This window comes from Stegostoma tigrinum, chromosome 33, assembly GCF_030684315.1.
Source record: "Stegostoma tigrinum isolate sSteTig4 chromosome 33, sSteTig4.hap1, whole genome shotgun sequence".
Lineage (NCBI taxonomy): Eukaryota > Metazoa > Chordata > Chondrichthyes > Orectolobiformes > Stegostomatidae > Stegostoma > Stegostoma tigrinum.
Window position 1 is genome coordinate 14,168,109 of NC_081386.1, and position 22,071 is coordinate 14,190,179.

The 22,071-nt window shown below is 37.6% G+C and overlaps 1 protein-coding gene across 1 annotated transcript in view; it reads right to left on the reverse strand.

Moving 5' to 3' along the window:
* The window catches only part of LOC125467132 (cation channel sperm-associated protein 2-like), a 29,610-nt gene extending 7,539 nt beyond the window's left edge, over positions 1-22,071 (reverse strand). Inside the window, exons 1-10 of the mRNA XM_048562567.2 lie at positions 21,900-22,071; positions 19,367-19,540; positions 17,479-17,547; positions 16,476-16,648; positions 14,830-14,991; positions 12,352-12,476; positions 9,216-9,394; positions 5,008-5,107; positions 3,430-3,474; positions 172-275 (exon numbers count right to left, since the gene is read on the reverse strand). Of these exons, the coding sequence (XP_048418524.1) occupies positions 172-275; positions 3,430-3,474; positions 5,008-5,107; positions 9,216-9,394; positions 12,352-12,476; positions 14,830-14,991; positions 16,476-16,648; positions 17,479-17,547; positions 19,367-19,540; positions 21,900-22,071 (1,303 nt within the window). The remainder of the gene's footprint in view (positions 1-171; positions 276-3,429; positions 3,475-5,007; positions 5,108-9,215; positions 9,395-12,351; positions 12,477-14,829; positions 14,992-16,475; positions 16,649-17,478; positions 17,548-19,366; positions 19,541-21,899) is intronic.

The window sequence follows — 22,071 nt, forward strand, 5'->3', positions numbered from 1 at the left end:
AATGCTAATTTGCAGTTAAATTGAAAGCAAAATACAAAAGGTTCTTAACAATCTTTATTTTTTAACAATAAAGATTGTTAAGCAAAAATTGAAAGTCAATAATGCAGTGTTTTTGAGATTCATGATATGTTTTAAAAGCTATCAAATAAATTAATCTTTCATTCATCTTACCTTTGCCAGCTTTGTAAGACATATCACTTGAATGACTCGCATGGCTGCTTGATCTAAAATCCATTTCACTCATGTGAGTTATTTCAGATTCTGATGGTCTCTCTCTACATGTAGTAAGCAGTAGAAATTAAAAGATTGTAGTGCACAATGCTATAACATTTTTTTTCTTCACTTAGGTACTCTCCTCTTTTCTTCTGAAGGTATCAGCACAGTTCCAAAATCAGATCTAAGTAATTGATTGAGCAGCCTTGATTTTCTTCATAAATTTGAATGATGAGTTCTGATGGGTTGTATAAAGGGTCATTATAACACACAGTCCAGTTCTATACTCAGCAAAACGTTTAAACTTTCTCCAATACATTTTTTTATGAAATTGTTTGTCCAGGAACAAAAGCTATTTGGGATTTCTATTAGATTATGAATATAACTTTCATTTCGGGTGTCTGAACATCTGTGCTTTCCAGCAGGAATACTTTGAGGCAGCAATCAGAAGCAGACTGGTTTTTCTCTTTCCTCAACCACATACATTAAAGTCGATCAGCAACTTTCAGCTCTTCTAGCTGTGATAGCAGTCAACTCAGGATGAATCAAGGCAGAACACAGGCCTCGCCTGGTATTTTGCTTCAATTCCACAGAGAGCTGCACCTATTGAGCCATTTTGGTTATTTTGCAATTTGCAAACACTTTCTTGTCCAAAATCAAAGAAAAAACCTCATAAGGGACTCACTTTGTTTTTCTAAAATAAAATTATGAAGCCATTAAACTGACACATAAAAATAGCTAAAAATGCTGGAAATCTGAAAGATAAATAGAAAATACTGGAAATATTCAGTAGGCAAGACCAGTGCTGCATGGTTTGCTGGTTATTTTCAGCATTTTCTTTTCCTAAACTGATCATTAAGCCTGGGAAAATACAAGGACTATATAGTTGCATTTTGACAATATTTCAACATGCTCAGAAATGTAATTGGTGATGGTGATTAATTAAATGAACAAAATAATGGGAATATTTATGTTGGATAATATTTAAGGAATAAATTGAAAGATTGACTAGAAAAGTTGATGAGGGTCGAGCTGTGGATGTAAGGCATTTGATAAAGTTCCCCATGGTAGGTTCATTCAGAAGGTCAGGAGGAATGGGATACAGGAGAACTTAGATGTCTGGATACAGAGTTGGCTGGCCAACAGAAGGCAGCGAGTGGTAGTAGAAGGAAAATATTCTGCCTGTAAGTCAGTGGTGAGTGATGTTCCACAGGGCTCTGTCCTTGAGCCTCTACTGTTTGTAATTTTTATTAATGACTTGGATGAGGGGATTGAAGGATGGGTCAGCAAGTTTGCAAACGACACAAAGGTTGGAGGTGTCGTTGACAGTATAGAGGGCTGTTGTAGGCTGCAGCGGGACATTGACAGGATGCAGAGATGGGCAGAGAGGTGGCAGATGGAGTTCAACCTGGATAAATGCGAGGTGATGCATCTTGGAAGGTCGAATTTGAAAGCTGAGTACAGGATTAAGGATAGGATTCTTGGCAGTGTGGAGGAACAGAGGGATCTTGGTGTGCAGATACATAGATCCCTTAAAATGGCCACCCAAGTGGACAGGGTTGTTAAGAAAGCATATGGTGTTTTGGCTTTCATTAACAGGGGGATTGAGTTTAAGAGTCGTGAGATCTTGTTGCAGCTCTATAAAACTTTGGTTAGACCGCACTTGGAATACTGCGTCCAGTTCTGGTCGTCCTATTATAGGAAAGATGTGGATGCTTTGGAGAGGGTTCAGAGGAGCCTTATCAGGATGCTGCCTGGACTGGAGGGCTTATCTTATGAAGAGAGGTTGACTGAGCTCGGACTTTTTTCATTGGAGAAAAGGAGGGGGAGAGGGGACCAAATTGAGGTATACAAGATAATGAGAGGCATAGATAGAGTTGATAGCCAGAAACTATTTCCCAGGGCAGAAATGGCTAGCACGAGGGGTCATAGTTTTAAGCTGGTTGGAGGAAAGTATAGAGGGGATGTCAGAGGCGGGTTCTTTACACAGAGAGTTGTGAGAGCATGGAATGCGTTGCCAGCAGCAGTTGCGGAAGCAAGGTCATTGGGGTCATTTAAGAGACTACTGGACATGCATATGGTCACAGAAATTTGAGGGTGCATACATGAGGATCAATGGTCAGCACAACTTCGTGGGCTGAAGGGTCTGTTCTGTGCTGTACTGTTCTATGTTCTATGTTCTATGTTAACTGAACTTAAAAAGCTACTTCACACAAAAAAGTAAAGGAAATATGAAGATACCTTATAGATAAACGTTGGATTTCACATTTACACATTACTCTTGTCTTACAATCAAATGCAATTGTCATTATGCAGTACTCTATAAAAAACATTAAACTGTCATTGAACCATTGCAGACTTTAAAAGTAGTGTTTTTAGAAGGAGCAGGCAAAAGCATTACTTTGTTGGATTTTATTCTTTAAATGAAATATGGTGGTGCAGTTGACACTAGAATATGAACAAATGTAGAAATATATTGTATTGAAGCCAGTGAACTGAAAATAAATTATGTCTGAATCATTGTGAAACATAATAATCCATTCCATAAAATCTTATGAATAAAAATGCTAATCACCATGCAAAACAAAAAAAAAAGCCCCTGTGTAAAAAGGACTGCTGTGAAGAAAACAGTGTTGCATTAAGCTGTGTGGACAATGAAAATGTCTCCAAGTGTTAGGGAGAACAATGTAAAAACTAATCTTTGGACAGTGTGAACAAGGTGACATGTGAACGTCAATAATGGTGACTTATAGCTTCCCACTGTTGTACTGATAAATCCTTCCAATATTACCATAATATAAGTCACAGGGCTGGAGCATTGAAACAAATAATGACTAGAATACAAAGTGCATCACTTTGAGAGGCAATGTTACAATTGTAAGTGCCATTAAGGATTGTACAAGTGTGATCATGAGGTGTGCTAAGGCACTCTGATAAATTAGTGGAATTTTAATTGAGATCTTGGAGGATTGTGACAAGTTACAAGTAGTCAAGACAAAACTTGCAGTCATGTTTGTTAAAAAACTCAGTCAGTAATTGCTAAGCATGCTTAATTTTAATTTCTGAGTCGAAAGTCTCATTTTGTTTTTTCTTATATTTCTCACAGTTAAGAAACCAGCATTCACATCATGTGCCTAGCTCTGCAAATGTCATGTTTTGATTCTTAACACGAGAAATTTGCTTTCACATACTAAATAAGAAGTGTGAGATACTTACCCTTTGTTCAGAATATCTTTTACGCTAATTTCTGGACTCAATCTCCTGAAAATGAGTAACAATAATAAGTTTGTTTTTGTTACACTCTCCTGTCTGGTTTCCCCACTTCCTAGCAACTACATCCAAAAATGATGATCTCTAAAACATTTCCTAGGACACTGGTAATGTCTCACCAAGAAACCAAGCAGAACAAAGCAGGCTTCCATCCCAGAGTCCTGTCCAATAATTATCCCTTAACCAAGCTAATGTAAGCAGATAATCCAGCCACTATCATGTTACTGCTTGTGGGATGTTGCTGTGTTCATATTGGCCTCCACATTTCTTACAGTACAACAGTCACAAATATACTCCCTTGGCAGTGAAGGGCTTTGAGATGACACTACTGTAAATGAATTCTGGCCATTTCTATTTCTTTCTCTGCCAGCAGTAAATCAGAATATAACTCCATCTAGACTCTGGGAATGAAATTTGGCCTGACCTGTTGTTGTAAATTAATAGGCATCATCCAGGGATCAAAATGGCAGAATTTGGACTAAGAGATATCTTGGTGAAGGCTTTAGCATGCATGCAGTGAATGATGTGGTAAGTAAGACAGATCATGGTGTTAATCATTTAAAGGAAGTGAGTAATTGTGGTATTTTCGCAGTGGACCACGCATAGCACCTTGTGATATTTGCTACCTCCACTAGTTGAGAAACAGAAACAGAAGAAAAAGGAAGAAAACGATTGCAGAAAAGCCAGCAGAAGGACCAAGGCCAGAAAGAAAGGTGTAAATATTGTGGAAGAAATCACACAAATGCCCAGTGTGGGGAAGGCAGCTTTCTATCTGCAAGATGTCGCATCACTTTTCACACAGATGTTACACTAAAAAGAAGCAAAGATAGAAAATGACAGTTGGAGTGATGTCAGTCAATGATTCCAACTGGCACCATCAGGCCTGAAGATGATAAATGGTTTGTGGCTGTTAAATGATGACGATAAAACATTAAGTGAATGCAAGTGTTAGATACACTGGTGTTTTGTCCAACTCAATGGCCTTTGCAGAGCTGTATGATGTGGCACAAGACGGTATCCCAAAAAAATGAAGACTCAAAAGTATAGATGAGTCTAGATGATGGAACAATACACAGACCAAGAGGACAAATTAAGCTGAGAGCCCAACACAGTAGGAAGAATACAGAGATAAATATCTGGTGTTCCAGAGAGTAGCATTCATTTCAGCTGAGGCTAGTCTACAGCCTGCACTAATAACCTCAATGTGCAGTATGGTGCAGGTCACTAATCTATTGACTGCTGAACAGATCCTAGAAGACTACAAAGCTGATTTTTACAAGACATGGATGTCTTTCTGATAAATATAATCTCGAATTGGATGAGAGTGTTGCAGAAGAGTAGCAATGCAGTCAGCAGTAACCTGTAAAAACACTGGTCACCAAAGGTAGGAAAGGGACCTATTTCAAAAAATGACATATGTTGGATAGAAAGAAATCACTTAAACTAATATGCAATGCAGTATCTTATTTATGTGACCCTAATTTTGCATATATTCAATATCAAAGAGGCTCATGCATAACATACCTCTGCATCATCTGTAGTTTAAAATGGTCTGCTTTTCGTTGGGTTTCAAGCTGTTTAATTTGTGTTGCTAGATCCTTCCTTATGGACTGAAAATTGCTCACTGTGGGTAAAACAACAAGAAAAATTTGAAACTACAGAAAATCTTTTCAGATGAATTTTGAAATTGTAGTGTGGACGTTTCAATGATCAGTTTAAGTCTTTTGTTGGCAGTATTTCTGTTACTGTCCAGTAAAGTGTGCATGTTACCCAATTGGCTTACAATTATATTGAAACAGAGAACATTGTGCACAATGCAGAGTCTTCATATGTTTTTTTTCTCATTGTTTGTATAATAAATTGGACTCATCATATGTTCCATCAGTGTATTTTATGTGAAATTTCTGAAACTGAACATAATATGCATTTCTATAAGTGACAACATGGGATAATTAGTCATGATAGGACCATGATGACCCTGAGTTCAAGCTTGGCTCCTGGCTTTGGACACCTTTCATTTCCTTACGTGGCCTTCTGAAAAGGAGTTAAGGTATGTTATTGTCTGGGACATCCTCTAAACCTCTGCATTCTATGAGGTGCCATCGCATTGTACAAGCAAAGGAAAAATATATTGTATTGATATCCTCCGGCCATCACAAAGATCTTCACAGCTAATGAAGTACTTTTGGAGTATAGCTGCACTGTTTATGTTCGCAGATCAGTGACAAATTGCACACTACAACGTTCACAATTATGTACAACATTGAGAAAAATTGGGCAGGATTCAAGAAGAACTCTTCTGCATTTTTCTTTAACTTCCAGCTCAGAAGCAGCTAAGGCTTCTGTTAATATCTTGTCTGAAAAGTCATCTCTCTGATGGTGCAATACTCATTCAATCCTACACTGAACTAAGATTTTACAGTATTGGCTATTGTATGAGGAATGAGGCTTGAACCTGCAAACTTCTACACAGAATAGGTGTTCTAATATTTGCACTATAGCAAGAATATGTATGTTACTGAGATGATGACGTCTTCAATGACATCAGCCATGATCTGCTAGTGAGACTGAGCATGGACAGTAGAGAGGTAATACAAAGATTCATATTCTGTACAATAGCATGCAGCTAAAAAAAAAGTTTATTGGGATTTGAGAGATAAAGCAATGTTGTCTCTTAAAGTAGAGGCAGAAATGCAGCAGACTCAGAGTGAGGATAGCCTTGTGTAAAAGAACATCCTCTGCACTGCAGGATTTAACATGACTCTCAAAGCACAAGTAGGAGAATCCATAAGGATGGCACAACTAAGGGCTGTATGCATGCAGGCAGATCCATCTATGGTGTCAGCCTGAACCACCATTCAACTAATGTTGTCACATCGTCTTGAGATACAGTTATTGTGTGGAACACAAACAGTGATTTATACCTTCCCCTTTTGGAATCTGTTCTATGCGACACTCTAAATGAACATCATGTATCTAGGCTGAATGACAAGGATTTCTTGTGCAAAGTCCCTTAGAGGCTTCCTTCAATCCAGATTTTTCATTCACTGAATTTCCCACATTTCATACCCCACTGTCCCCTGCGTTGCCAGCTGTTTCGATACAGTTTGCAGATGAAATCTGCTTCAAAAGCATCTGATCACTATGCTGCCATTTAGAGGCTAATTTCAGTTTTTTAAATTCATTCATTGGATACAGGCATTGTTGGCTAGGCTGGCGTTTATTGCCCACCCCTAATTGCCCAGAGGTCAGTTAAGAGTCAATCACATTGCAATGGGTCAGGAGTTACATGTAGGCCAGACCAGGTAAGAATGAAAATTTTCTTCCCCAGAGGATTTTAGTGAACCAGGTGGGCTTTTACCACAATCGACAATTAATCCCAGAATCTTCTCATTGACACTTGATTCCAGATTTTTATTAAATTCAGATTCCACCATCTATGGAATTTGAACGCTGGTCCCCAGGACATCACTTGGGTGTCTGGATTAATATTCTAGCAATAACGCCAGCAGGCCATCACTTTGGAACAAAACTAAACCCATTTCTTTTACCATTCAATTCCCCTTAACTCATTCTCATTTCTTTGCTTCTCCTAAAGGTTTTGAGCAATATGATAATCTGGTTCCACGGCTATCATCATTGTCCAGCTGCTCACTTAAGAGATCAATATTCCTATCTAATGCACCTGAAAGGAGGTTCCAGAAGTCTACTTGTCCATGGATACCATTACTGCTATACCTACCATGGCCTTACCAAACATCCATACTTTGGTGATTGCTAGAAGTTACTGGAATCATGGTAGATTCTTCTCCAGACATTATAGCACTGCTTCAATGACTGAAACTGACAGTGAAGTTCTGAGGTTTTTCTAGGTCTTTCTGATTAAATCATACACAATTATATTGTAATTACCCATTAGTGGGAAGAACAGAAATCCTCACAATCGTTTGACCATCCTCACTGGTAGCTCATTGGGTAAGAATATTGTGAGTTCAAATACTGTTCCAAAGACAGGAGCAGCAAACTAATCTAGGTTGAGGCTTCAGTGCAATACACAGGAAGTGCTGCACACCCAGAGAGATGTGAAGCTGGATGAACACAGCAGGCCAAGCAGCATCTTGGGAGCACAAAAACTGACGTTTCGGGCCCAGGCCCTTCATCAGAGATGAAGCCTCTCTGATGAAGGATCTAGGCCCGAAACGTCAGCTTTTGTGCTCCTGAGATGCTGCTTGGCCTGCTGTGTTCATCCAGCTTCACACTTTGTTACCTTGGATTCTCCAGCATCTGCAGTTCCCATTATCACAGTCAGAGAGGTGTTGTCTTTCAGATAGGATGACAATGGAGTTATCTCTGTCTTTAATATCACTCAATCAATGTCACCAAAGCTGATTAACTGATCACTGCAGTCTGCGGGGCCTTGTTATGCACAAACCTGCTGCCATGTTTTCTGCATTAGGAAAAAGAATGACCACACATCAAATAAAGTGCTTCATTGGCTGTGATGTTTTGGATATGCTGAGATTATGAAAGTCACCGTAAAAAAAACAAGCTGTTCTTTTTGACCACATAATTTGATGTATAGTCCTGAACGTTATATTAAAATGATTAGTTAATGAGGTTTCTAAATGCTCTAAAACATGAAAACAAAGCAAAGTGCTGCAGATGTTAGAAATCTAAAATAAAGACAGAAAGAATGGAGAGAACTTCAGCAGTTTTTGCTTTTACTGCTCCTGTTATGATCACAACTGATGTTATTCCTGTACCAGTCAAATCCCAGATTGAAATTTAGCCATGTAGATTATTATTAGTTTTCTTCAATTAATGAGGTTGTCTTTCACTGAAACATGAAAAGGAAAGCTTCAGATTTGATTCTCACAACAGAATAGAAGTTTATTACACAAATGAAAAGTGGATAATATATTTTAAGCTGAGCTATTTACCTTTAGCACAAGTTGAAAGATTTCATAACAGAGTAAAATTACAATCCCATCTTTCCGAACATCATCACATTATAGGGCTCAAAAAACTTGAGAGAGTTTGGTTCTCAGTCACATCTATAAGTTTAACTTAACTGTTTCTATGAATTCCCTGTCTTGACAGTTTGATAGCCTTTTTCTTGAATATACGTATAACTTGAGTTTAGACTTTTCAGCATTGAATAATTCATTCAGGGAGTTAAACAAGTAATTGTGGTCTGAAACTTTAAAATTGAAATCTTAACACTGAGTTAACCTATTTCCTAATTTTTCTGAATAAGCTCCATTCTTTAGGAGAAACTGTTTGAAATGTCTTACTTCAAGCAGGGCTTCTGCAAACTGAAAAGAAAATCCTCCAATTTATGAGATTTTCTCAAAGCAAAAAATAATTTCCAAACTGAAAGCCAAATAATGTCCTTCAATGTTCACTCAGTCCATCTCTTGAAACGTGCCAATGTCACCAAACTCCCATTATCATCCAAGGAAGTCCCTCTTTCATGCTGTTTGATTTTAAAAGTTATGTCTCCAGAAATATTGACAATTTAATCATTCAACACCTCACACACACAGGCCAAAATCAACCTGCCATTAGGTCAAAATCCAACTCTACAATATTATATAAAACCCACATCTTATATCACACTCAAACATGTTAACTTTTTGTACATAATGTAAACAAACAAGAACTAAGCCTTTTAACATCTTATCCATTCTATACTGCTAACACTGAACTTAAATGTCCAATGCTTTGCTTACCCATTATCCCAACAATTATATTTCTGAAAATGAAGGAACCGATCAGGATCCAGAGCATTATGTATATCCCACTTGCAATTTTGTCAATTTCATCAACCTGCCATATGTCGGTGAGCAGAGCATACCAATGGTCCAAGGTAAATAACTGGAAGAGGGTCTGTAATGTGTGCAGGATACCCCTGGTAAGAAAAAAATGTTTTGTGTAAAGCTACTTGTTTTCTATTACATAATAACAAAGTAAATCAAAGTATATACTTCTTTCCCCAGTATTTCTTCCCTTATATGTCAGTGATCATTTTATTTTTCACCTTTCTTATCTTCACCAGATGTTGAACTCACCAATTCAGATCATTATTCAACAGCGTTTTAGCTGTTCAATTAACCTCCTGTTGCCTGCCACACCTATTTCACAGAGACTGGATGGTAACTCCTCTGCAGCTAGAGAAATGAAAGCTGTGGAACTGTCAGCATTGTATCTTTGCTGACAGTGAAGTACAAAATCAAACCATTTCCAGTGACACAATTAATCACACCAGTAAGAAACCTATATTTCAATCAAAAGTTGCAATTAGCCCATCTAGGCTAAACTTGCCATTTGAAATCCTTGCAATTGGTTACACTCAGTTGGAGCTCGAAAGCAGCATCACCGTACAGCATGCAACCTTAGCATCTTGCCTGGCAGTATCAGGATCTGAGAACCACAGTCAGTGAAGCCCTGCTTTAGGTGTATCTCAGAAAAGTGTATACTCAGTTAGAAGACTCCGAAGCATTCTTTCAGAATTATACATTTGGTCCCTTCGTCCACGTTATTGATACAAACAGTGGTTCCAATAGTGATTCCAGTGGCACACCACCCATCACATCTCGCAACTTGAAATGTTTTGAACCTCTCCTGCCCCCCAACCCCTGGTTCTTTTTAGCCAACCAATGTTAATGTGTTCACATGTACACATGGAGGTACCGGTGTTGCACTGGGGTTAGCAAAGTCAGAAGTCACTCAAATACAGCAAGCGTACAACGCAAAAGAAGACCTTATATTGTAGATATTAAATGCCAGAAGTCACATGATACCATGTTCCAGTCCAACAGGTTTATTTTAAATCATAAGCTTTTGGAATGCAGTCCTTTGTTCAGGTGAAGTGACAGAGCAGCACACAGTCGCAGAACGTATCCGCAGAGAGATCAATGGCAGAGGGATGAATACATCATACAAATGGCATGAGTGGAGTGTCGAATAATGAGTCTCTGCGGGTGATCAAAAGTGTCAGACGGGGTGAATAAAATGTCAATGGCTGAATAACAAGTGAAAGGATGATAATCTGTTTAAATGAGGCAGAGAGATCATTACAAAATATTAAAACTAAGGTGGTGCTGGAGACAAACCAAATGACTGGAATAATAGAAAAGACAAAAGAACCTGTAAATCGGGAAAAAAAAACAGAAGTTGCTGGAAAAACTCAGCAGGTCTGGCAGCATCTGTGAAGAAAATATCAGAGTTCATGTTTCTGGTCCAGTGACCCTTCCTCACGACTCTTGGAGTGTAGCCCCGTTTTCAGGTGAATTGACAGAGCAGCACACAGACACAGAATCATTCAGAGGAAGGCACACTTAGCTAATATTCTTGACACAAGAAATCGACGGAGATATGTGTTCCTGACTAAAGATCAGCAGAGAAGGCACAGAACATTCTGGCAGATGAAACCTGGCTAACATTTTGAGAGACTAAGTTTTAATTATTTTTTATTATTTTGATTTATATAAGTGGGACTTAGATTTATTGGAACAGCATACCATTAGAATTTTGTTTTGTTTGGGAATAGTTAGTAGTTAATTGTGAATTGTTCAGTTTGTTACTGGTTCAGTTAATTTATTCTCTCTTAGAGCTAGATAAATAGATTGTTACTTGTTGATTATAGAGTGAGTGAAAGCAGTTCATTTCATTTAACCACTCCTTTATAACAGCTTGAGGGTGACAGGCAGGTTATACCACTTTTCACACTTTTTTTAACAGATTAAGAGGTAAGGTGAGCCTCTTTGGGTATTTTGGTTTTAGTTATTAGGGCTGGGCATTGACCTCTGCTTTATAACAATATAGATGAAGAATATATAAAACGAAAGATTACTAAAGGCACTTGTCATGAATTAGTCTAAATCAGAAATGATGGTATTAATTCTTACCCTCTTTGATAACTGTGGCATTGACAAAACTAAGTGTTCTTAACTATATTAGACATAAACAAAGCACAAAGCTGTATAAAGGTATGTTTGAAATGTCAATTTCTCCAATTAATGTTACAATGTGCAGCTGGTGTAGGAAATGCTGTACATTACAATTTGCAGAAATCTCCTGTGTTTGCGATTAAGGCATAGTGTGAACAGCACAGAGAGGGTTATCACTGCAGGTATTTGGTCAGTCATAGTCATAAAGTCATATAGCACGGAAACAGACCCTTCAGGCTAACCAGTCCATGCTGACCATATTGCAAACTAGACTAGTACCACCTGCCTGCACATATCCGTCCAAAAATTTCTTATTCATGTAATCATAAAAATGTCCTTCTAACACTGTTATCGCATCCATCAATTCCACTGGAATTTCATTCCACAAGTGAACCACTCTCTGTGTAAGAAAGTTGCCCTTCATGTCCCTTTCTAAAATCTTTCTCCTCTCACCTTAAAAATATATCCCCTTATCTTAAAATGCCCCACTCTTAGCAAAGGACACCTGCTATTCACCCTATTTGTACCCTTGGTGGCAAGTTGAATGCTTGCACGTTTCCCAGGAAATTAATAATTACAGAGATTCCCAGGCGAGTAATGTTTAAAGCAGGTACCCAAGAGGTTTAAATTTAGACAGGGTTCTTGGGAAATGAGGTACCTAACCTAGAGTATGAATGATGAAGACTTGGTTTTATTGTATTTCACAATTTAGCAGTAAGAGTAGCCAATTCTATCTTTATTTGTAATATTGAAGAAAGAAATCCTCACATTTCTGGACATTCTTGAAGTAGGTTGAATTAATAGACCATTGCAGGGTTCCTCCTGGTACTTGTCTTATTGAAATAAGCCATGTATGGAAATAGTTATTTCTGATAAAAGCCATATCATTTTAAAAAAATTTTTAAAATGTATTTACCTAAAAGATGAGTGGTAAATAAGTCCTGGTTTGTCAGATTCAGTGTAAGTACGAAAAAGTGACACTCCAACCACTGCAAACATGTAAGCAAATATCAACACCAACAGCAGGATGAATGTCATTGTCTAGAATGGATACAAAATACATTGTCAACTTGTCACATATGTACAGGTAAAACACAACATCTATCCTTAGTTTCATGTTAATAATGAAAACTAATGAAAGTACTCAGTGAGTAAATAGAAAATTATCAAACGACAAAGTGCTTTTTGGAATAACTGGAAATCCAGAAGGCATTTAAAATAGCTCTGAATTTCTTTATTCTTGGCATGTACATCTGTAGAAAAGAAATTAAGAATATGGTGAAGTAGATAGAAAGTCTGGCAGAAGCCACAAGTGCTGAATCTCCATCCTAAATAGCTCAATAGAAAAATCTTGATTATGTCTAGAGTGCATGGGACTTATGTATGCCCCATGAGACTGGAAGGGGTAGAGCAGGTGTGATTGCCTTTACAGTGAGAAATCCTGCAGATCCCACCTCCAGAGAAACTACAAGAGCGAAAGCCAACAAAAGCACAGGTTGCAAATGAAACCCACCAAGGTTTGAGGACAGGATCATAAGAACAGAGAAACAGGAGCAGGAATAGGCCATCTGGTTTATTGAGCCTGCTTTGCCATTCACTAAAATCACAGGCTGATCTTTTCATCGAATCAGCTCCATCTATCCACACGCTCACCATAGCCCTTAAGCCCTTTACTGCGCAAAAATCTATCTATCCTTGACTTAGAAACATTCAGCAACGTAGCCTCAATTGCTTCATTGTACAGGGAATTCCACAAATTCACAACTGTTTGGGTGAAGAAGCTCCTCCTCAAATCAATCCTAAATCTGCTCCCCCAATTTTGAGGCTCTGCCTTATAGTTTTAGTTTTACCCGCCAGTGGAAACAAATTCCCTGCTTCTATCTTATCTATTCCTTTCATAATTTTGCATGTTTCTATAAAATCCACCCGATTCTTCCAACCTCCAATGAGTATATTTTGTCAAAGTTACAGTGTGGGAGGACAGCTTGATCAAGTAGAATACCCATCCTGCAGCATTTGGGAAGTCACGGATGCAGCATGTGTCTTAGGCAGACATCTGCTGCAAGGATCACCATAAACAGGAGCTTGATCTCTGAATTTCAGATTTCAAGCAGTTGCTGGAGTCACTGCCGCATATCCACGAGACAGAGATTTCAGGCTGTTCCATCAAAGCCCCTTCTGAGTTACCTGCATAAAAATCAATTCTTTAATAATTGTATTTAATTATCTTTGGGCGATGGAAATTAACTGAGGATTCACTCATTAGACCAAGACTGAAACTGATTGTTGGTTAAAGAGTTATGTATATAACCTGTAACTCTGTGAATATTTACAAAGGAACCAAAAGACTGGCTTCAGTTCCATCCTTCATCATCTGCCTGTGTGCAATATAGCACTTTGGTGTGACTTCATCCTCTGGAGAACAGTCACCATTCCATGGTTCTCCCTGCTCTGGCTCCAGACTACTCATGCCCAGTGGCCTACCAGTTGCAGATCTCACCTTTGTGTTAACATACGCACAGCACCAGTAGCTGAATGATAGCTACAAATCTGACATTGTGTGATGGTATTTCTATATCATTAGTGCCCTCGCCCCCTTGACCTTTGGGCATCTGTACTACTGCCTGAGAAACTGGCAGTTCTTAGGTATCTGAGAGGAGAAAATTACAAGTGTAGGCTTGGAGTACAGTGAAAAATGGTGGTGAAAATAACAGATGCATGTTAGTTCCACCTGCAGTGTGTGAAAATTTGCGTGGGGGTGCCTGCTTTCTGCCATTGCGTGCCATCTTTACTCTTCCTGTAGGTCAAATGTGATCTCCAGCCAGCTTCAGTAAGTGCTTCATTAAGCCTTTAAGTGGTGCAGTTTGAGATTAGATTGTATAGGCTAGCTTCTTCACACAAACATGGAGCCTTACTGAGCCATGCAGAACATTTTTTCTGGTGACGTTTAAATTCACAGATAGCTTAAAGTTTGGATGCTTTCTGCGTAAGTTTGAAAAGATGCATCGTGGAAATGGATGGCCTATGGTGGTTAAAAAGGACAATGTGACGAATAAGCAGATTTAAACCAGAATGAATGTGGGCAACAATGTTTAAAGAGACTGGCAATAGGAGACTAGTAGTGAGACTATTACTGGATTTAAGTTTGAGGCTGTTAAGGTATTATTATATATTTTGTTAACACAAGGATTAATTTATCAGTGGAAGCATAATGTTGAAAGATAGCAACAAGTCATAAGTTTATATCTCAGTGTTAAATAGGATTCTAATATTCCATCAAATATTGTCATTGAAATTTTCATTCAATAATTATATGTATAATATAAATGTCAGCTACTTTTGCTGCACATAAGTTCATTCCATTTGTTAGTGTTGCCAATGAATATACCTTTACCTTAAACGCTTTTGTAATAGCCAATAAAATCAACCGCACTTGATGAAATCTTCTCATCATTTTTAAAGAACGTAAAGCTCTGAAGATCCGAGTAACTTTCAAGAAGTGTAGTTCAATGCTGGTTTTGAGATTAGTTCCTTTAACAACCTCTGGAACTAGAGACTGGTTACAAAAGAGAATCAGACCAATTTATGTGTTCAATAAACATAGTAATTGTTTTCAGCAAACTTTAAGTTGTGACAAAGCAGTTTTAAGTGAACATAATTGTTGTTTATTCTCTGAGACCGGTACAATTTTGCACAGATCAAAAGGTTCTGTTTCCAAAGTCCAGTTCCCATTATTTGTCTGGGTGAGACATGTGAGTGAGGCTGTGGAGAAGGAGACAATGATGACAAAGAAAGGGAATAAATACATAAGATCAAAAAAAATTGTGTAAATTGGAGGGGATTGGGACTATTGAAAATTATATCAGAAGTAACAAAATCATGAGTTAAATTGAAAGAACTGAAATAAATTCAATATTCAGAAGTTTACAATTCTGAAAGTGAAGAATAGGCAGAAAAAGAGATGAAGTAGCTATCAAAATCAAGGACCTTTAGTGGATAAGTGAAGTAATCAAACATAAGGAACTAAGCTGCAAATTAACTACATTCGTTGCAATGCAAAAAATACATAAGGTGCAAATTTCTCCTACAAATGGGAAGAGTATGCAAGGAGATGGAAGTTATTTTAACAAGTTATTTCAATCAACCCAAATATAAACTGTGAAAACTCAAGTAATTTAGAGTCTGAGTTGGCAAATAGAATGTGAATCATTGCAGCTGGCAAAGGCAGTGTTAATTTTATCACGGTATTCATCAATACCCCTGTCAACTAATAAGAAATGGAAGTTGGAGCACTCTGGAAGAGAGCACACACATAATGATCAAGTTCCATGTGATCCTGTAGTTACATACACACAGGACCAGATTTTGGTGAGTTTACTGCCAATTCCTAATTGCTCTGCAGTAAGTGATGGTGAGCTGCCTTTTTAAATTGCTGCAAAGATTGGGTATAGGGCCAATCACAGTGCCGTTAGGAAGGGAAATCCAGGACTTTGACCCAGCAACAGTGAAGGAATGGAAATATACTTCCAAATTATATGTGGCTTGGAGGGGAACTTACTTGTATTGATGTTCCCACACAACTCCTCCCCTTAGCTTTCTGGGTGGTAGATGTCATGGGTTTGGAGGAGCCCTTGTGAGTTATTGCACAGCAGTATACACTCCTATTAATGTGCAATGGCAGTGAAGGGAGTAAATGCTGTAAGTGATGGATGGGGTACCACTGCTGTTTGACTATATTCATTTAGGCAAATGAAGAATATTCCACCACTTTCCTAATTTGTGACTTGTAGATGGTAGTCAGACACTGGGGCGGCAAAATGTATATAACCCACTGCAAGATTTCTAGCCTCTGAGCTGCTCATGTAGCCATAGTTTTGAAATGCCTGCTTCAGTTCACTTTATGATATTATAACTCCTGGGTTTCTGAGTAACACCACATGATCTCACATCCATGCTGTATAAGTAAAACTTCCAACAAGTGGAAGCAAATTTAAAGAATTCTAATGGAGTCCTGCAAATTATAAAGATTCTGATTCTTACCGTAATTAGGACGGTCAAGTCAAACACGTTCCAGCCACTTTTCCAAAAATTTACAAAATCATAAAGCCACCTGAGAATGATTTCAGATGTCAAAACTGAAAGAATGCACCAGTCGATGATCACTAACATGGTCATTACAGCATGGAACTTTGGTCCTGGTTTGTCAGCAACATCTGAGAAAGAGTCATTCAACATAGCATCATAAAAAACTTACATCAAGCGACAAAAACATCTACCTGAAGTCCTGCACTTTTCTTCAAATGGTACAAGTTTTTAACTTTCGTTTATTTTGTTGTACAAATAGTAAGCCAGATTTTTTAAAAAAAACATTGAAATGTTCCATTAATTTCCACCGTCACAACTTAATATAGAATGTAATTGAACATAAGCTGCTATTTTCAAATCTTTCAAAATTATAAATAACTTTTGGAATGATGTGGCCTGCTGATAAAATACAACAACGAAACATGTTGAAAAGTGACCAAGGAATCTTTCTCATGACAGCAAAAGCAACAAGAGGATTTGTCCTGGTAGCTTCATAGGAAACTGCACACATTATAAGTATCTGATTATTAATATATTGTTTGTGGGGAAATGGGGAGATATGCTAGTGAGGTGTGTGCTAATATCCATTTCTATAAATGAATAGAAAATTGATCCAACCAAACTACCTCAATTGCACCAGTGCTAAAGGTGGTAAATTTCTATCATTTTGAAATAAGATCTACAGTTCTGGTCTACAGCACTTGCTTCCCTGAATTTGAAATGGGTTTTTTTATTTCTAACCCACAGAAAGTTTCTGTGGAATGATGAGGAGTAATATTATCTACGTGTATATTGCCAATGAGATTATAATTGGAATTCTTCACATCACGCTATTTGGACAAAGACATAATTCCAATTGTAACTTCATCAGTTTCTGTTCAGTTTTACTACTTCTGTGTTTGTCTATATTGCCAGCATCTTATCTACCATAAAGGAGAAGAAACTAGCTTTCTCTTACCTACTAAAACACCAAATACAATAGTGTTGAGGATAATAAGATACAGAATAAGGTTTCTGAAAAATGAACCTGGTTGACTCTGATCAGGAAAATGCACAGCTTATTTTTTCCAAGCTCATTAATCAATTGAATACTGTTCAAAATATCAAAATCATGTTTAAGAAACTAATAATTAAAAAAGATACAATTATCATGCTGAAGGAGTAAAAAAATGATTATGCTCTAACCTTATTCTATAGTGGATAATAAATTGCTTTTCGCCACTGGCTTCTTGTTGACTTACATTTTTCTAATTTATCATTTTTTAAAACTTTATTCAAGTCACATGAAGTATACAAGAAGTATTGTAACTTTCTTGGTGAAATCTCTACTGCCCTGGAAAATTAAAGCACTTCTTGCACCAAACATGTTGAATACATTCCCAGTACAGGTGTAACTTTGCAATTGTATTGTATTGGCAGGACTGTTTCTCTTCAACCACTGAGTATAGTATAATAGCTAATTAGAAAAAGATGCAGTGGTCCTTGGATACGTTGGATGATGTCCTGGATCAATGGGTAGGTTATCGAATGTTAACAGTTCTCAAAGTGGTTCTTAAAGTTACCCAACTATTGGGAGGTAAGAATGAGTTCAAGAACTCAAAGAAGGTGATCTGCAGTTTTGAAGATGCAACTTTCAAGTTTCTACTACAGTATATCCTTCACCAAATAATGGCCTCACTCAGTGGGGAGTTGGAGAGGGAGAAAATCTTCCCAAAAGCAACTTTGACGGAGGTTGCAGAATGAAAAATACACTGAACTGAAAGTGAAAAAAGCTGCTTTCTGAAAGAACACTCATCCTTATCTCACTTTGCAGTGTACACCTATAGCACATTAGGTATAAGTATTATACGGGAAACATATTCAACCGTATGTAGCAAATGTTTATTCTCCAGCATTAAAACACATCCTGAAACACCATGCAATGTGGATCATTCATCTGCACCTTAGATTTCAAGACTTAGGAACATAAGATTCTACTCTATCTTCCTCTTCTCCAACTCTCGGTATACCCCAGATGTGCTCTAGTGGTCTACTGAGGTGACATTTACAGCATCTAGCAAGGCTCAGTTCTGAGTCAGAAATTTCTGGTGTCAACTCCTAACCCAGGGAGATGAGCATTTCTAGCCTGGCATTTCAGCGTAGTACTGACATTGTTATGCACATAGAAACATTGAAACTAAGAGCAGGAGTAGACCTTTTAGCCTTTCAAGCCTGCTCCACCATGACTCAATCTGATCATGGCTGATACTCTATCTCAACGCTATTTTCCTGCTTTCTTCCCAAACCCCTTAACAACCTTAATATCTGGAAATTTATCAATCGCTTTCCTGAAATGTATTCAAGGTGCCTTCTGTAGTAGATAATTCACAAGTTTACTACCTTTTGAGTCAAGGAAGTGTCCCTCACTTTCATTTTGAATGACCTACTCCATTTCCTGAGATTATCACGTCTGGGTCTGGACACCCCAATCTAGGAAAACATCCTTCCCATTTCTAGACTGTCTAGACCTGTTAGAATTTTATGTGATTCAATCAGATTCCCTCTCATCCTTTAAAATTCTTGTGAATGCAGAACCTGGCAAACCAATCTCTCCTCATAGGACAGTGAAGGTGGATGAAACTTCAATACAATGCCTTGTCTCCATCCCAAGTTAAATAATGAATTACTAAGTCAGATGGCAATGTGAGAGTAGGAAAACTTGAGATTTCATGTAGCCACTCCACCTCTTGGACAACATGGCCTAGATAATGTGAGGTAATATTAACTTGTCTCTTGGAAAAACAGAAATCAATGTCAATTAAGTTTAACCTTAAGAATATTATAAGCCATAGATTGGCTAAGGATACTGTCCAGGATCCATTGCGCCCACATGTTGAGTGGTGGGTACTTGACATAACGATTCTGAAGACAGTTTCTCTGTCTGTAATTTGGCGAAACATTTACGTTTCGAACTGGATTAAAATCAAAGCGGACCAATTGCAGAGGATCTTCTACCATCAACTTGTTCAGCACCTTTGGATCTGAGGGTCAATAAGAAACAATCAACATGTGCTTTTTAATATTAACTTTTTGCAGGTATTTTCAATTACTTTCTACAAGTGTCTTTCCACTATTTTAATCTTCACTTTCTAATTATAAATTCATATTTTAAAAAAGTAAGCTTACTCTGCAAGACATTTATATAAAATGTCAATGCTGACAGTATACTGGATGACAGGTGTTGCAGTTTCCTGCCCCCTCAGCCAAAAAGTCAATGGAGAATGCAACAATATCAGTGTTGGGTGGCAGATAATATGAAGCAAAGTGTCTGACATCGAAGCAGTACTGGCTGGTGTCTGGTAAGTAACTTGGTGGGAACAAAATAGGTCAAAAAAATTATCTGAAAGACATCACCTTTTAAGGCGACTTGCTCCAGAGCCAATGATGAGTTTTCATGTTAGGCAGTCAAATTACCTGATATCATTCCAACTAAGCATGGACTTTGTTGCTTCTATTACGTAAACTTCCATAAAAAAAACTTATTTTACAGTGGTCAATGCTTTCAACAAAAAAATGGATGGAGAAATATCAAATAATTGCATTAAGCATTCATCTACTCACATCACTAGCATAAATTCTGGCTTTTATAATTTTTTGATCTTGTATTATACTGGCTATAAAACAGCACTCCAATCAGCATGCAGGTATCACAATTACTAGAATCAAGCTCCACAAGTTTGCACATTCTCCCCGTGTCTGCATGGGTTTCCTCCAGGTGCTCCGGTTTCCTCCCACAGTCCAAAAATGTGCAGGTTAGGTGGATTAGCCTTGCTAAATTGCCATTGTGTTCAGGGATATGTAGATTAGGAGGATGGATGTGGGTGGAATGCTCTGAGTGTTGATGTGAACTTGTTGGGCTGTTTCCACACTGTAAGGATTCTACGAATTCTACGAACTCCAAATTGGAGATTGGATTTTGCTCATTGTCATATGTTTCGAGAAAGTTTATTTCAAGCCTTACTTTTAATAATTAATCATTCCAAATTATGAGGCACAGTTTGGAGAAATGACATTACTTTACACTTCGCTGGAGGCTGTCTCATGTTTTACAATTTCTGGGCAAACAAAAATCAGATAGGATTACCATTCATCTGCGTTTTTGTTCTGTATCAGGCTACCGATTGCCATCACTGACTCATGATATTTGACCATGATTTGAAAATAAGATGAAAACAAAATAAACCGTCCTACCAACTTTGCAGTATCTATATTAGTAAACATTTTAGGATGGGTTTCCTCTAGTTTCTTTTAGCAATTTAAACATGGTAGGAAGAACTGTACTGAAAGAACATATTTTCTATCATGTTGATTAGTAAAAATCTTCCTTCCATCTGTTTTCTCATGAACAAATTGCACCCAATGGTGTTGATCTTCATCGTCCTATTGTACAGTAAAATCCTATTCGTCAATTAACACACAGTATATGCAACTACACTAGCCTCATCTTCTCCAGGTCTGCTTCCTCCCTTGGCTGGTTTATTCATTGAACAGGAAGAAAATTGGGAAATGATACAGCAGTTGACTGCAGCTGAACTAAAGCCAGAGTGAGCATTGAATGGTCCCAAGACTGCTGAGGGGGGTTTGGAGACCAACAGTAGGACAAGTATCTTTTGAAAACGACCACTATTTTATAATACAATAAGTTTTAGACAATGCAGTAATCTTTTCTTGAGGCTCTGATTGTAGTAACAAACTATTCAATCTTTTTACCCATATTATTACTTTATAGGTATTTTGTGCAACCCTTATGCATCACTTCTATTAATTATTTTTAGAGGGTTGTTTGGAATCCTGCTTAGGTCCACTCCCTTTATGTTTGCTTTAACTGCATAGTTGTACAAACCAGCAAAAATGGACCTTATTGCCAGGTCAGAATGCTGTAATACCGAACGAATAAATTTATTGGACACAAATCATAACGGTGTCTTTACTTTGTCTCCGAATTCAACTGTTGCAGAGACATAATGGAGGAAAGATTGAGTAACCAGATTTTAAATGTCACCCCCCCATAAATATACATTTAAACAAATATGCACACTTTAAAAAATTAACATACATAAACTTGCAATTTCAAAATAATAAAACCAAGAAGATAATAACATTAAAAGATGATGTTATCTTTAGACTGTTTACCCATGTTGATTAATAACATGCTTGTACTGCATGGGTAAACATGTGTACCTTGCACTTTGTACACAGGGACTCTGGACTGGTTATATAGTCAGCGCCCCTTAAATTCAAATCCTCATTTAACTGAGTTTTGTTCAAACTTCATACTTCAGTTTGCATTTTTCATTTCAATAGCAAAGTTGACTTTTTTTTAATAACAGAATCTACTACCTTTAACATCATTCATGTTATATTTAGGGTCATTGATGACCAATCCTTGTAAATGGTCCAATAGATTAAAATCCTGAATGAGTTTTGCTCGGATAATTTCAGCCCGAGGGTTTTCCTTTGAATGGATCTGGGAAACTCCTTTTCTTTCTTGAATTAGTTCCAATGTGTCCAT